The sequence below is a fragment of the Tinamus guttatus genome, unplaced genomic scaffold (assembly GCF_059628265.1).
Source record: "Tinamus guttatus ecotype Peru unplaced genomic scaffold, ASM5962826v1 Tinamus_guttatus_pri_ptg000240l, whole genome shotgun sequence".
Taxonomy (NCBI): Eukaryota; Metazoa; Chordata; class Aves; order Tinamiformes; family Tinamidae; genus Tinamus; species Tinamus guttatus.
In genome coordinates, this window is record NW_028288774.1 from 471,797 (window position 1) to 488,698 (window position 16,902).

The window sequence follows — 16,902 nt, forward strand, 5'->3', positions numbered from 1 at the left end:
TACATACCACAAGAAACATTCTCCTTCTTCATTCTCTCCTTCTTCGGGCACTCTGAGAAAGAGGGTAAAAATGGACGAGCCAGAGAAAGCCATTTGCAGCATCAGCTGAGGAGACAACTGGCTGAGGGAGAAGTGGAGCCCTTTGAGCTCATTCAGGTGGGTTCTGGCACTTGTACTCATTGCCTGGCACTGGTCTAATAAGCAGTATGACTAATACCCAGCACAGGCTGTTTGTGCTGTCATCCTCTCTCCAGGGCAAGCAGCACGCATGCAGGTGTGTGATAGGATCCCGCCTCCTTTTTTTTTGATAGGAATATTGCTCTGCATTGATGTTAGAGAATATGGCTGCGAAAGGTGCACACCGAAAGGTGCTGAAATGTGGGATGGTGCTTAGGTTTTGTTCCCCAGCCTCAGAACAGTCCTCCTGAGAATATTTTCTCGGATATATGTGCAGGCTTTACCCTGACCGTAGGCAGTGCTATCAGATGATGCATTCATAACCATGGCTCCCAGACCAGCACTTACAGGCAATTACTGTCTTTCATTTAAGACAGAAAAAAAAAATTAAAAAAATCTCTTAAGCAAACTAGTAAACTAGCCCTCAAAAAGATTGCTAGAGAGCTGATCCAACATTTGGATGCACTTTCTGTGAGTTAGCTAGCAAGGCCCAGCCCCTTCTGCTGACGTCTTTCCTCTCTATCACACATCAGACTTTTCCCTGTGGAGCTGGAGAACAGGCTTCAATGAAAACTGCCTGTTTGCAGCTATAAGGAGATTGCAGACACCACAATCACAATTTCCTCTGCCTGACCTGGAGCAGAAACTCCACCAGCAGGATGGAAAGGTAGCATTATTGCCTAGCAAAGGTGGGATGATTTATCTCTATCTCTAGATTGGTCCCTTTTCTTTGCTGTACAAGAGAATTATCAGACTTTCAAAGAGAATGAAGCCAGGCTAGACATCAGAGTGGATGTGTGAAAGCTGCTTTCCCAGGGAGGAGAAGGAATCACAGGATTTCTGTGCTTTTTGTTGCTGTGCAGCTCAGGACGATGGTTTTATCTGCCCCAGTTATTGCCCTGGGGGCTACCTTAGGGACTGCAACTAGCATCCTTGCCCTCTGCGGTCTCACCTGCTTCTGCAAATGCAAGCAACCTGGGAAAGGACTCTCAGAAAAAGACCAAGATGAGGATGTGGAAAATGCTAAACCCAGTGTGCTTCAGCCAGCCCAGCAAGTAAGACATAACCTTTAATTTACTGTGATTTTTCTTTAAATGCAGAGGGTGGGAATGTTTCTTCTGTGTTAGGCTATCCAGTGTGTGATTTATACTGCCTATTCTATCTGCTTACCGGGTTCAGGTTGCAACAACATGTTAATGGAGACCAGGGGTAAACACAGAGCAGGGAGCTGAGTGACCCACAGGATTACTAGAGCAGGAGACAGCTGTCACATTATCAAGAGAAAGCTGCTATCAGCAAAAATAAGGGAGGAGAATAGGAAATGTTGTTCAGTTGTCAAGCGAGGTCACAAGGGAGATCATTTGCTGAGAAGACTGGACTTTACCAGATAAAGCCAACACCGTAAAGATGAGATGACAGAGTATTGACAGAGCATCACTCCTGCTGGGATCTCCTATAAAGCTGTTTCTCTAACTCTTTCCCCAGTAGCTTATGGCTCCAGCAGGGTAGTTCCCTGTCAACAGCTGGTTTCTTATGAAAACTGTATCTTCTCCTCCCTCTGTGCCTCTGAGTGAGGGGTGTAATTGTGGGAGAAGTTAAAACAAGGTATTGAAATGAAAATAATAACATCAGTGAGTGTCTGGAGTAGGGTGACTGGAGAAACTCATTACACGGTGTATTGTTTTTTCAGTTACTATAAAAGCAATGCGGTGTGCTGATAATGTCAGGCATCCCTGTGTGGTCTTTCTTACTTATTAGGATCAAACAAATAATTAATATACTCCCAAGTCCTATGCTCTAGTATACTTATTGATGGGAAGCTCTTCTTCTGTGAGAAATGTTTGAACAATTTCTTTGTCTGGCTGTGATCTTTGACATGAGCTATAATAGTGGTCAGACTCTGAAAGTATTATCTGTTGGCTTTAGTTCTTCATGTTTGTATGTGAATAAGTCCTTTTCATTTTCACCAAAATGATGTGCTACAGCAGACAGTTCCAATGGCCAATGATCCATTGTAAAACATCGTCTTTGTTTGCCTTTTCATTATCTGTAAGTGCCTGTTATTTTTATGTTATTAAAGAGTTTAGCAAGAGTCCTAATAGGATTTCTCTGTAATGTCTATAATTAGATATTCAATTGCTTTCTGGCTGCCAGTTTTAGGCTGTCTGTAGAGAAGGGTCCTAGTGCCTTCACTCTCCCGTTGCGATGCTTTTCTGAGGGAAGATGACCATATCTAGTAATTGCATTTCAACATTTGAGCTCGTACTGAGAACTATTTTACAGTAGCTTCTGTGGAGATGAGAGAGCAGGTGATAGGGACAGGGAGGGACTAACTATGACCAACCCTCACTGAGTTTAAGACTTCCCAAGAGATTGCTGCCAATTCTGGACCCATCCATTTGGTCCAGTTTAGATTTGGTGAATAGCTCATCATACCAGTTTGTCTTTTCCCAGGATGAATTTCCCCGCTATCTAGTTTTGTCATGTTCATTCCAGGTTCATTTTTCATTCTGACTAACTCACGGAGGGGATTTACAAACCTCTGTATATCTATGTATGTGTGTAAATTTAATGGTCACATCACTTTGCATTTTTTCTAGCTGTTAGTGTCTTGAACAACGCTATCCACAAATCACTTCATCATCGCTCTTTTTCTACAAGATACTTTTTAATGTGCTGTTTTCTAGCTCAAAACCATCTCAAATCTTTGCTGTAATTTCCTTCTTGGATTGGACTCTTTTTTCTGTCACACAGCTTCCTGGGAAATATCTGGAGATATCCTGAATCTTCTCTTTCAGGGTGCCATCCTGCCTTCATGTCTGAGATAACCACTAAACTATCATTAAGTCCAGTTAAGCACTCAGTACCCAGCAGGTCGTAGGTTATGGCCCTCACAAAATTCTACACTGATTCATTAAGTTTTGCTGTAATTTAATATCATATTTGACCAATATGGGATCAAATTATTCACCTCTCTCAGTGAATCATTCTTATCTGAGCGACTGCATTCTTTTAGCACTATAGAGTTCCTAAATGGAAGTACTACTGTCCTTTTTTAAATAAAATCTGTACAAAGTGTAGCTGCTGAATGAACATTCTGTCACAGAAAGTGCACAGAAAGTGCAAAATGTTCTTAGTTTGCATATTCCGTATGTTTACCAATTCTTTCCAATTAAAATAATTTTACTGCCAGGAACATGCATTCTCTCTGCTGTCACTGATTCATAATTAGTCTACATTCCTTTAAGGAATGAATCTCAAAATGAATTCTGTGCCTGTGAAGTTTTCTCATCTGTGTCTATGTTTATAAATTGTCATGTCAGTACTTTCTTTCCACTGGTGGAGAAATACATTTGTGCACTGTGTCCTAGTCAGTGCTTGGCATACTTAATATTTGAAGACTGTCTGGGCCACTGATTCTGGTAAACAGAGATGACAAAAGAAAGATGAAAGAAGACTACATTTTATCCACTTGAAATGTTTCCCATTATACTGATGCTTGTTTTTAATATTGATATAAGTTCCCTATGGTCTTGTCCTACATGCATGAGGGAGGAGAGTTCAAACACAAAGATATATTTACAGAACAATTAAAACCTACTGTAGATTTTCAAATTGGCAAATTCTCCACAAAGGGTGCTGAACAAGCATCCTTAAACACAGAACAAGCATCCCTAAATGCACACAGCAATCTCAGCAAGCTAATATATTACTAGGAAGGAACCCAGAAGGGGTGGTTGCAGACTTCAAGCTAATTTTGCTTTCACACATTTTATGCAGACCTATCTGAACTCTTCTGCTCAGCTCCTTATTTAAAATATTGCTGATGATTTGCAAAGAGAAATTCTATAGGTCTATACTATACAAGATTAGCAGATAGCACTTACGAACAGGGCTGACAGCAAAAATAATAAACAGAGGCAGATGCAGTGCAAAAAGGGGGTGGGCTGGTCCCACTGAGCTTGCATATGTCTCTCATCTCTAGTTGTGCAGAGCAGATAGAGTAGAGGAATACTTAGACCCAGTGGAGCTCTTAGTTGCTGTGTGTTGATGGATTTCCTGACTAAATATCTGGCTTTTAGCAAGTGGAGGGAAAAAATGTAATAGCCATATCTCACATTTGTGTAATCCTTATCCCAAAGGATCCAAAAGTGTTTCATCTGCTCGCAGCATATAGCCCCACAGCATAACTCTCTAGTGTGAAGGTCAGTGAATAGTAGGAGAGTAGCATTACTCAGTTGGTTCAGGAGAGACAGAACAGCAGACAGTGGCCACTAGCAAGTGTTTTATGTGTGTTAGGAGTATTGTCTTTGCAGAACAAAACTGACCTTGTCATGGTAATGTCTAGTGGTTCCTTCCATGTTCTGTTTGTTTGGTTTGCTTTAAATTTTAGAAGAATGAAAAGTTGATCCATCTAAAATTTGGATGTATTAATTCAAACCTTGGAAGGGATTTTAGAACTGATGATACTTAAATTGCTAAAAGGGGGGGTCTTACTTCCTTTTACTAACCAGCACCAGAAAAGCTTATACAAGACCTCAGCTCAACTGAATGCTAGTTGGGGGTGCCCACCCAGAGATGAGCTTCTTTCTCAACTCATTCCAAACTCCTTAAAACTAAACAAGAGAAAATGCTGTGTTACAGAGTGGATTTCCTAAACACCAATGCACTGGTTGTCCTGAGAAGATGAAGTCACTGACCTAACTAGATCTTTATCACTGCCAAATGCTTATCACAGGAGCACTGTGATCTCCACAGATGACTAGTGAGCTGAAGTCCAAGACTGCCCTCTTTTTTCCCCTTTCTTCCTTGAGGAATATGCATGTTGCCTGAGGACACGTGATCTGGGACCACAGGGTCCCAACACAGACAAGTGCTTGGTGGCATTGCATTCACTATTAATAGGAAGCAGTGAGACTAATGAAAACATTAATTACAATTAAGAATGCTTTCTGGCTCACTCTCACTCAAAGCTTAACACAGAGCAGACTGGCAGGGAGAGGAGTTGGAGAGAATCCCACTGCACAATAATAACCAAAATGGCAGTTTTATTTCTGCTTTTTTGTCTTTCATTCTTTGGAAACATTAACAAAATCTGATGAGTAGATTAGGGTCATTTACTAGTCAGTTTTTGTTCTTTCCCATTGATGAATCCAAATATACATGAATCGGGAATGACCTCAGTTGTGAGTAGCCAGGATTCTTTGTGGGGTGACATAAGTAAAAGGGGGCTGTTATATTGCACTAAGATTTCTCATGAGACCTGCTGTGGGAGAACAGTAATGCCTTTGTGCCAACCTTTGCCCAAGCTTCCTGGGCTTTACACCATCTTCCAGGTCCTTCTGTTTATTCAGTGTCAGTGAACCAGCAGGCAATTGAAATGCTAAGAACGACACAGACATAAATCAAAATGTCGATCTCCATATAAAAAGGGGGAACCCTTGCTTTTCTATGAGGAGAACAAGCACTTCTTTAAGTGTTCATCTGCCTGCTGGTATGTTCAACAGAAGGGACCTGTCAGGATGAGGTCGAGCACTGCTCCACAGAACCAAGAAAGGCTGAGAGGTTGAGGGGACAACTGAATCAGTGAATCAAAAATCTCAATATACTTATGCTCCAACTGACTGTATCATCAATGACTTTGCCTTCCTAATGTTTACTATACTCTCTATAAAAAGTTCTATGAATCTGTGGGTGATGTTAACTTCTTGATCTTGGGTTTGACTTCAAATGTCATGGTAAAAAATACCATTTCTCAGGCACAGCAAATTGAACTCTTTTTATGTCCTCTGCTTAGAGAGAACACAGACTTATAAAAGAAAGACTAACTGCTATAGAAAAGGGGAAATAATCAGACACTTAAAAATGTATCTTTTTTCTTGTTGCAACCAAAGATCCAACCGTCCTCCAAAGGAGGACTGAATCTGAAAAGACTTTCTCCAAGTGGAAAGGTAACAGATCTGGCAAAAAAAAATCTCTTGACATCTAAACCAAGAAGCAGTGACATTAAGAAAGGTCAAATGCACCATCTTTTCCTTCTTATTCTCAGCAAAGTTAACTTAGGAGAATCAGAAAAAAAAATAGTCTAGTTAGTGCAGAATAATAACAAGATTTAAATTTCAGTTCAGCGTTAAGAAGACTGCAGAACCAGTCCAGCCTCGAGCACTCTTGAAGTTTCCCAACATATATGGCCCCAAACCAGTAGTAACTTCACCTGAAATTGTTAACTACACACAGTACTCCCTGAAGACAACAGAAGAACCAGCTACTGGAAAACATACCAGTTTGGATGAGAACAGAATAAAGATACAAGTCAATGAAGAGCTGTTTGTTCTTCCTCAAAACGGTAAGAGTGTTTGATCTTTAATAATTTTTGGGGGGGTGTAGACCTGTAATGCTTGTGCTTGTGCATAATGCAATCTTGGTTAGAGAAATGTTGATGAAAATGAATATTAGAGGCATTTTTTGATCTTTTATCATGAGCATTGTGAGTTGTTTATTAAATGCATATGTTTAGTAAAAAGCAGCCATTGAGTCTATCAAGAGATTCAGTTAATGGAGATTCGATTAACAAAGCCATAATTATGGCTGGTTGGAATTTTTGTTACCCAGACACTTCCTGTGTTGCAGAATGGTGACTTATTGGAGGCAAACATTTTGTAGAAAAACATGTAGTACGGGTAAAGGTTCACTGGGAGCAGTTGCCACAGGTTAACATGGTGGAATATCTGGCCAAAGCCAGGCAGAACCGCTCCTCAGGACAAATGGTAACTGTCCAGCCAGTGTCCTTGTCACGTTTTTTTTTCCCCGTCATTTCCGTGAGATGATCTTGGCTTGTCATAATATACAGAGAAACCAAAGGTTGAGACCTCAGACATTTTTGCCAAACAGAACTCTTGTTTTCCAGCCAGATCAAACAGTAACATGCCAACACCTGGAACATAAAATTACTGAACCTTAGAGAAAACATAATGTTAATTATATACATCTGGCAGCATATTTAGGTTGCTCCCATACTGATTTTTACCTTTGCAGCTGCCTTTTTAATGGCATGGTTGAGTCTTATGGTTATCACATTGATAAATCCTTCTTGAAGATTTGCCAGAGAAACAATGATGATTTTTTTCAAGGTAGCTCCTTTTATTTTTTTCAAAAATAATTTGAGATTTTCAGAGAGATCAGGAAGCACCAGGTGCAGTAGTAGGTGCTGAAAGTGAGAGAAGAAAGAGAGAAGAGCAAATACAATGAGGGAAAGTAAAGCAACAGAAATGATATTTCTCCATACAAGGTGCAGCAATAGCAAGACATGGATGAGTTAGAAGACTTGAGCTAAAACGGTGTGGTTTTGAACTCCATGGGAGGTGATGAGCTGCTTGCTGACAGGTTTACTTCAGTTCCAGGTGTGGTAAAGGATGTGTGTGTCACTGAGCACTTGAACCCTGAGAGGGCAGCCAGCCACAACCAGGTCCCTGAACTGCGCTACTCCCTCGCATATGATCGACAAAAAGCTGAGCTGCGTGTGGCCCTTCTTGAAGGTAGGAGGCAGAGATTTTTTACTGTTGATTCTCAGTCTGTAAGGTACAAGGCATGTGCTGATTTTATAAAGTGCTCTCCTCTCATTAAAATTAGCAAGTTTCCCCAGAACACTGGAAACATCCAGTGGATGTTTCACTGGCATTTGGGCTTGCAAAGTTAAAATATCTAAAAATGTTATTGCTTGAAGCATATGTGCAGGGCATGACTGGGAAGAATAACTTGGACAGCTCAAAAGTCAAATCCAGAAATCAGGACAGGCTTTTCTGTCCTAGACATGCTACACATACAAAGCAATCTGTTCTTATTTTCTATTTTGGTGGGAGGAAGGGTTGCTATCTCCTTCTTCTCTCCCACTTTCATTTTTCAATGTAACCTATGATCTACTCTACCTATTTCTCTACTGCCTCTTGCTCAGGCCAAGTCAGAGGCTGCAATGGAAACACCACATTTCCTTTCAGACCACTGAAAGAAAGAGCCTCTGGCCTCACCTGGCCATGCCTGGGCTCTGTGGTACTCCCTGCAGCAGCAACTGACAATTCTAACAGCTTCTCCGCTCCAGGCTGGATCGTCACCGCTTCCTCTAGGAAAGTAAAATAAGCTGACTGAATAATTCATGAACAGTGCAGATCTCTGTGGAAATCTAATCGAATCACATCCTCTGCAGTGAGGATTTAAAGGGTGCTAAACTGCACTCACCATCGTGGGCTGCTTGCCAGCAGCAGGCCCATATCATGAGCCTGCCTCCCGGATGGACGTGCACGTCTGCGAGCTGCCACACGTGTGTGCTTCCCTGGGTGCTGCACCACTCATCCCATCCACTCAGCTCTGCTCCCCCAAAATATCAGGAGATTCTTGTGAGTCTAGGGGTCTGGCATTTCAGGAGCGTTTCTCCTTGAATTGACTTTAAATAACTTTGTTTTTCTCCACAAAGTCTTGCTGTTTCATGATCCTTCTGCTCTTATAGCTGCAGAAAAGGCAGTGTGTTTCTTTCAACACTAACAGGAGTGTAAAATCACAATTTCATTCTAGACTTTCAGCTTTAAAAGTAATATAAAATTAGGGCTGAGTGCCTTTCAACACAAACCTTATGGGCTATGGGTTCACTTACGAAGGAGCCATTTACCAGAGGCTAGAAAAGCAGATTGTAATAAACCTTAGAGGTGTCCCACACTGGCCTACAAGTGTGGGCATGTGCCATATAGGAGGTTTTTCCTTGCTCCAGTGTCTGTGAGTATGAATCCTTCAAAGCTTTTGTAAAAAGTTTTCTTTGTGCACCAATGTAAACCAGAGCTTCCTACTCCTTTGCCATGTTGTGTCTGACCTCATTGCTGCTTCGTATCTTTCAACTGACCATTTCCCCTAAACTCAGTGGATGCTCTCCCAAACACTAATAACATCCTTCTGCAATGGAAATTCTTCTGCAGAAGAAATAGGAGGTTTCACAGTGTGAAAAAAAAAATGCTGCTTCATGGGTTTCACAGGTTAGTTTTCCCCAGTGCAAGCAGGAGTGAATATTTAAGCACCTCTTTTATTTTATGACTTTTGTGAGATAAACTTCATAGCTGTCATTTATTCATGGCTGTTTTTTGTGAGAAGCCTTTACAGTCAGCCTTTCCTTTGCAGCAATGCATGGAAGGATGAGCGGGGACCAAGACACTGGGTGCCATTGCTATATACTGGGCTCACTGATGAGCAAGTCTGGTATCGTTGAAGCCCAGACGGAGCTGAAGAAGAAGTTGCCTCACACTCTCTGGGAGGAGGTCCTGCTGTTCCCACTGGCTGAGGAAGAGGTGCCAGAGGGAACCCTGACTCTCACCCTGAGGAACTGCGACAAGTTCTCCAGACACAGCATTGTGGGTGAGCTCAAACTGAGCCTTGCTAGCATGGAGGACTCCTTTGGAACGGCCCAGTGGGAAAGACTAAAGATTCCAGAGAAGGTATGAACTCAGCCTGTAGCGCTAGTCTGGAAACCCTAGTGACCCAATCCTGGTTCTGAGAGACAGTGAGTGCCTGCAGCACTTCGCTGTGCCAGGGGCTGTAATTAACCATTTCAGAAAGCAATCAAAGGCCATCAGCCCAGCCCCTCAGTCTACAGCTCCAAGCATTTAGGACGTGTCAAAACCTCCTCTCCTCCTCCCCAAACTATGTGATAATCTGTACTAATAGCTGTAATTCAAAACCTGTGTGTAGAAAAAGTTACTACGTGAGTTTCTGTGGATTAATTATGTGGGGACTGTGATAACAAGAGCCAAACCACCAGTAAGTGCCTACCGAGACATCCAGAGGGACTCTCTAGAGCTGAGTGTGGGACATATTGATGCAATGGTGAGACTGTAATACTGACAGCCCATCACCTCTAGCTGTGATGAGTCCAAGCAGTCAGTGCTATTCATTCAGGGATGTATCAAAAGATTGCTCATTGCACTGCCTTTTTTTTTTTTTTAATGTAAAACCATTTTTACATCTTTATCCATATCTTCCGAACATGACAGACAGGGAAAAAGGAGGAAAGGATACCAGCAGGGCTCAACGTAGGTATATGAGAGGATCATCTGCATGAATTTTTTATGAGCAAATTTCCCCAAGAACCTTTCTCTTGCCATGAGCTAGGTTATTCTTTCAGTGGTAGCAGTACTCTTAATGAAGCAACAGGGCACTGTTATTGTTGCTATTAGCGTATCACTGCCTGGCTCCACCAGGTGTGAGGGTAGCTGAGCTGACCTCAGTCACAGAGTACAGATTTAGCATTTGCTCTTTCGAATACTGCTCATTTATCTGGTCGTTACTTGAATACAATATGGCTGGCTACTCTGAAAAGCTCTTGGCAGAGAGATGGGTAGCAGGAATAAATAGACAATCTAGGTCAGCTTAATAAACCTAAAACTCAAGGCTAAATATTTGACTAATAGCTCTAAGATGAGCTTAAATCACAGTTTGTTACTGCAAAAAGTGATGTGCAAAAAGAAATCATTCCAATATAAACCATAATGATTTAAATTCCTAAATGAAGCTATACTGAACATCCCCCACACCCTCCAAATCTACTGTAGAGTAGCTGCTTTATAACGATACCCAAAGAACAGCGTGTAGTGAGTGATGGTCAGTTTTCACTCAAGTACACCTGATAGAGTCCTCACATACTGGGGACTCTGCCTTCATCCACCTTCACACCTGTGCACAGAAACAGGGCAGCTTTTATTTCTTCTCCAGACGGAGAGCACAAGGTTAACACTAACAGTGTTAACTGCTGAACAGTGCCCCAGTTTATGCTGAGGATGTGCAGTGAAGGCTGAATTTGCGTCATCTGGGACCTGAAAGAGCCAACCATTACACAGATAGCTTATACACAGATCCTGAATCATTCATTGAGAACCAAAGCATGCGGGAGCAGGAAAGAGCTGATCAGAAAAGAGAAGCTACTTTTTGTCAGCGTCCGTCCAGGTACAAAGTTACTGGGTTTGTTTAAAGTCTGATGTTCCCTTGAAAAGCCACAAGCTGCAGACATTTCATTCCTACACTCCCAATAACTCTCCCACAGAAAGGAAAGAACTCAGAGGGGAGCTTGCAGCTAACCAGGTAACTAATTAGCACTGAGGAATGCATGATGTGCTGTGAGCAATGCAAAGCAAAGATGTTGCAGGCTGATATCCTTATCTTGTCTTCCTTCCCTCCCACTGCTTTGCTAATGACTAGTGATGATAGTGGCTTCTTGCACAGCACCTTCCCTTTTGCGAGTTCACAGAGCTCTGCACAGTTAATACATTGATGACTTCTGATGCTTATTGCCCTCACTGCACAGAGGGGAAGACTGAATCAGTGGTGGCTGTGTGAATTTGCCAGATTGTAACATAAAGCGCTGGTCACAGATTGACTACATATAGAAAAGAACACAGAGAGAGAAGGAAAAATATCTCTGGCTTGGTCTCTTCATGCAAAATTCCAGCAGAAATTTTAGTTTCACGTAGATAAAGGCTGCTCAAAGTCGTGACCAAATTTTTAAGCTCAAGAAAGCCATAAGCACAACTTAAATGCGCATGCGCAATTTTGAATGATCACTTGTCTGCAGAGCATGTGTGTAGGCAGAGGGGCTATAGAACTCTCCTTCTTTCCTCTCTGCCTCACCATCTTCCTCAGTATATCTATCCGTTTCTGGAGCAACAGGAATCAAAGTCTAATCAAGAGCTATAGAGCAGGACCTGCTGAGAAAAAAAGCAGCTTATTACTTGCATAAATAGTAGTTTTATGTTGGATCAACTCCTTACATGTACAAATATGACTATTCTTTTCCAGTGGACATAGTAATTTGAAGCTGTCTCTTTTGTTTGTTTGATTGTCTTTGGTTTAGGTTTATATATATACTTGAATTTTGGATAGGATATGTGTGAATGAAATGCATGTATGTCCCTTCTACCAGAGTGTATGAAAAAAGGTGTTCTTGAACTGATTTGGTGTGGAGTTTCAAGCTTGCTTGCTAATGGTGTCCCACCTGATTTGTGCACAACAACTAAGTCATTCAAACCAGACAGCGATGACAGCCCTGTTTTCTGGAGAGTCAATCAGCTGAAATGGAACATACAGGGGGCCTGTCCTTGCATGCTGGCAAGTAACTGGGTGAAAACTTAATTTGAAATATTTATGGCTCACTTAAAACTGAGAGTGCAGAGCACAGAAATGGCCTGGAGAAGTGCTGTCTGTCCTATAGCTTGTAGATCATTTTGAGAAGTCCAAAGGGAGTCTACTGAATTGGGACTGGCTTTCTGCGATTCTTCTGTGTCATTAACCTCACAGCAAAACAGATTTCTGTCACAAGCTGGTACCCCCTGACAGAATAACTACTTCCCTTATGCCCTTCACCATACATTTGAGAGCTCTACACACACAGGCAAGCTCTTTCTCTCCCTCTCCATCAAGTCACTACTGGGAAACAGCACTGTTTTCATTGGAAAGATCAATTATTGGTGTGGTTATTTCCCTCTTGTTTTGCCTTCAGGGTTACTTGTCCAGAGCAAGTGAGAAAGAAGGTAAAAAAGGTCAGGAGGCTAAGAGGCCAATCACTACTGGGAAGAAGGGAATACAAGGGAAAAAAAAAAAAAACACGCACACAGTGTGGCCTCCTGAAGGGAAAACTTTATTGTTCAGAGCATTTACCCTAGAAGAAATGCAGCAGGGGGTAGGAGGGAGAACTGTGCACAGACTTGTGAGAAGACAAGAAGGTAAAGTATTGTACTGAGCTTATGGATGTTTTTAGGTTCATTGATGCTTTTAATACCAAACAAGGATGCCAGAGAAAGTTCAACACCAGCTTCAGTGTCTGGCTATGTGCTACAACCTAGAGTGTTATCTACTGTATTTTACAGAGCCTGACTTTTTTGCTAGGGCAACCATGGTCCAAGTCAGTCAGAATCTATGTCACAAAAATAGTAGTTGAAATGAAGAGCAAATGATGAAAAGCAGTAATGAAAGTAGGAGATCTAAATAAGCAGAAGGAGCAGCTGGATCATTCTCAAAAAACAAATAGGCACACTTTCACACATTACCTACAATAGCCTCAAATACTCTTCTTCTGACTAAATATTCCACTAAAAATGCCCAATAGGAAGCAATTAGCTTACATTATCAAAAGAAAGAAGTAACCCCTACAATCACGATCCGGGGAGTAAAGTAGCCCCCTTAGATCCTTTTGTCTGGTTCGCTCTCATCCAGTTTAACTGCAAGAATTTTCTGTACTAGGGCTCTGTGATGACTTGGTAGATCTATGCCATTGCACCCATCACCCTGCATCATTCAATTTTTCTAAAGTTATGGCCAAAACTGTGTCAAACCCTTTTTTCCCTCCTATGTCTTTGTTTCCAGGAGCCATCTACAGGCCATGGGGAGGTTCTGCTTTCCATCAGCTACCTGCCAGCAGCCAACCGCCTGCTTGTGGTGATAATTAAGGCTAAAAATCTGCATTCCAAGCAGCTAAAAGATCTACTTGGAAATGGTGAGTGGAAGAGTGAGAAGATGGAGGCTGTTGGTTTTTGCTTTTATGTAAATCTGGAAAGACTGTGGAAAGAGTGGTGACTGGGAGAAAGGATGTTGGGCTTAGAGAAGCCAAAAAATTGAGTAATTTTTAACAAGTAAAAAAACAAACAAGAAAAAAAAATAGATCACCTAGATCCAAGGCTCAGTATTTCTCATGTTCTGTCTGTCAGCAAGTCTGCTGTCATCAGTTCAGATTTTCTTGTATCTTGTATCTGTTCTGTTCTGCATTCATTACTATGGTGTGTCTCTCTACTTCTTGTGCAGATGTTTCTGTCAAGGTGACACTTAGGCATCAGTCCTTGAAGCTGAAGAAGAAGCAGACAAAACGTGCAAAACACAAGATCAACCCTGTCTGGAATGAGATGATCATGTTTGAGGTGCCTCATGAGCTGTTGCGTTCCTCTAGTGTGGAGTTAGAGATGCTGAGCCAGGATGGCGTGGGGCAGAGCCACATACTTGGCAAGTGCAGCCTTGGCCTGCATGTTGAGGGCACAGAGAGGAATCACTGGGAAGAAATGCTGAGAAATCCCAGGAGACAGATAGCCATGTGGCACCAGCTCCACATGTAGACACACCACAGTTACTGCCAACTGGATTTCTGCCGGACCGCGGAGCCTGAGGAAATAGCTGTACCTCATCTTCCACCTTCCCATCCACAGAATGGCCAGGCACAGCACTCTTTCTATGCCACCCTCCTTGGTTTCCTGCCAGAAGAATGCCTCATGCTAGCCCAGGAAGTGGTCCGAAAAATTCATTTAAGGGACAATCTCCCATCTCATCAACAGGTTGTCTCGAACAAGGGATTTCACTGTGTGGTTTTGAATTAATTTTATCAGACTGCACGCTGTCATTTCCATGTGGTCTCTAAAGAGTATAGATCTGTTTCAGTGAAACGACTAAACCAATTCAAGGAAGGGGAGCAGAGGGTCTCCTTCCTTGAGTAGAAAATATAACCAACTCCTTGACATCTGGTGTTGTCACCCAAGACCCTTTGTGAGGACTGGCTTCATAATCACAAACATGCTGCAGCCATTTCACTAATCACTGTTTTTCATAATGCTTTGCAGGGCTGTGGGAATTTATTCACAAAACTAACTTTAACTGCTGACCAAAAATAGCAGTATGAAAGAGAGAGTAAAACCAAGTGGAAGCATAGTCCAATATACATTAGATGGATGCCTAGAAAGGAGAAAGAACTAGAGAAAGAACAATGTAAGAAGATGTGAGACAAAGTCAACAACATAATTCTGTATAGCCTTGGAAGCAAACACTGCCAAACACTAAGTCAAATACCTTCCTACAATTTTGTTTCCTGGAGTGTTCGATACTTTGGATTTAGGATTGCTGAAATACACCAAAAATGTGAAAATTTCAGGATCCTTCAACAGAATGACCATGTCTTCTATATTGTTTCTACAATGTCACTTAGAAAGACCCTCAACATAGATAAATAGTTTTTGTTGATGTTACCTCCAAAGCTTGGACCAAATCCTTCTGCTTAGTGCCATCTTTCCTGTTTGGGAATTTCTGAGACGGATGAATTTCAGATACTCATAATATATTTCAGGAAGCATCTGATAATAGACAAAAGAAGTGAGAACATTTCTTACCTCAACACTTAATTAATGGTTTTGGTGTGATGGTTAGCAGTCAGGCTCCAGCTCTCACAGCAGGAAGGCTAAGAACTGCCATGTGTTTCATTACCTCCAAACATAGGAATTTATTGACCAGGCAGATTCTCCATGACTTGTTTTTTTTTTTTTTTTTGTGTGTGTGTGTGTGAGCACTTTCAAGACTTGATGTGGTTTAAATGTTACTGTTTTTTAAATGTTACTGTCCTTTTGGTGTCCAAATGGACTGAAACCTGCCATTGGCAATGGTGACATTATGACCCTATGAGCGCACTGTTTGCTCTGCCACTTGATATCAAGTAGTAGACACAGCTTTAAGGGACTTGCATGGCAACAAGTCATGTGAAAGTCTGAAAAGAGGACCATATAGTTTTTAGCACTGAAGAGCTCAGATAATAGCAAAAATGCATTGCTTCCCACTTCATTTTTGCAGAGCCAGCTTAATCGTGCATTTAATTCTTGAGCTGCATTAGGAAGATGGTTGCCAGCAGGTTGAGGGAAACGAACATTCCCCACTACTCAGCACTGGTGAGACCACATCTGGAGTGCTGGCTTCAGTTCTGGGCTCTCTACTGCAAGAAAGATGTGGACATACTGGAGTGAGTGTGGTAAAGGACCGTAATGATTAAGGGGTAGGAGCATCTGACATACAGAGAGAGTCTGAGAGAGCTGGGACTCTCTACAGTGTAAAGGAGAGAGAGCTGAGGGAAGGTCTTATCAATGTGTATAAATATCTGAGATAGGGGAGCAAAGAAGCCAGAGCCCTGCTCTTCTCAGCAATAAGCAATGGGCATAGACTGAAATACAGGAAATTCCTTTTAAGCATAAGAAAACACTTTTTTTTCTTGGTGTCTATGGTCAAATACTAGAATGAGTTGTCCAGAGAGGTTGTGGAGTCTCAATCCTTGTAGGTACTGAAAATTTGACTAGATATGTTCCTGAGCAACTTTGGCCTAGGTGACCCTGGTTTGGGCAGGGTGAGGTTGGACTAGAAGATCTGCAGAGTCCCTGCCAACTGCAGATTTTCTGTTATTCTGCGAAAAGAAAAGACCAAATAAGTCTGAAGGACTACTGAAAATTGTGTTGCCTTTACTTGGCTACTTGCTTTACTTGGCTATTCTCAGTACAGGCATAGTGTGGTATAACTGGTAGTTGCAAGACAATCTTGAAGAAAGAAACAAAAACATCTTTGACAAAAAAGCACAAAATGTGCCACTGAATCCTATAGTCATTTTTTAAAACTGTTATTGCTCCAGTGGCTAGTGGAGGGTTCAAAGAGAGAACTGACTTCTTCTTTTGCCTTTTTTTTTTTTTTACTTTTTAATGAATAATTCTGGGATACTGCAAATTAACTAACTACACTCAATAGTGTTATTTTTAGTTGACAGAGAATTTTTACTAGTTGCTGCATTCACTGCTTGTGTGTGGATGTTCCTATAAATTTGGAATCATTATTTCCATTTAAATGGAAAAAATTATTTGTAATGTTGGACTGTTCTTCATATAGGATTCTTTGTGTGCTGTGATTCTTACT

General features: G+C 41.6%; 1 protein-coding gene across 3 annotated transcripts; it reads left to right on the forward strand.

Moving 5' to 3' along the window:
* The first annotated feature begins 699 nt into the window (after positions 1 to 699).
* SYT13 (synaptotagmin 13) lies at positions 700 to 16,317 on the forward strand. Of its 3 annotated transcripts, none has more exons than XM_010218278.2 (6): positions 700 to 1,232; positions 6,301 to 6,523; positions 7,572 to 7,712; positions 9,337 to 9,650; positions 13,567 to 13,696; positions 14,002 to 16,317. In XM_010218278.2, exons 1-6 carry the CDS (start codon positions 1,050 to 1,052, stop codon positions 14,304 to 14,306), a joined length of 1,296 nt encoding a protein of 431 aa, XP_010216580.2. In that variant the 5' UTR covers positions 700 to 1,049; the 3' UTR covers positions 14,307 to 16,317. The 3 variants fall into 3 exon arrangements, with proteins under 3 accessions (XP_010216580.2, XP_010216583.2, XP_088381834.1); XM_010218281.2 differs by having other exon boundaries at positions 7,578 to 7,712; XM_088525708.1 differs by lacking the exon at positions 14,002 to 16,317 and having other exon boundaries at positions 13,567 to 13,802.
* Positions 16,318 to 16,902: the final 585 nt, after the last annotated feature.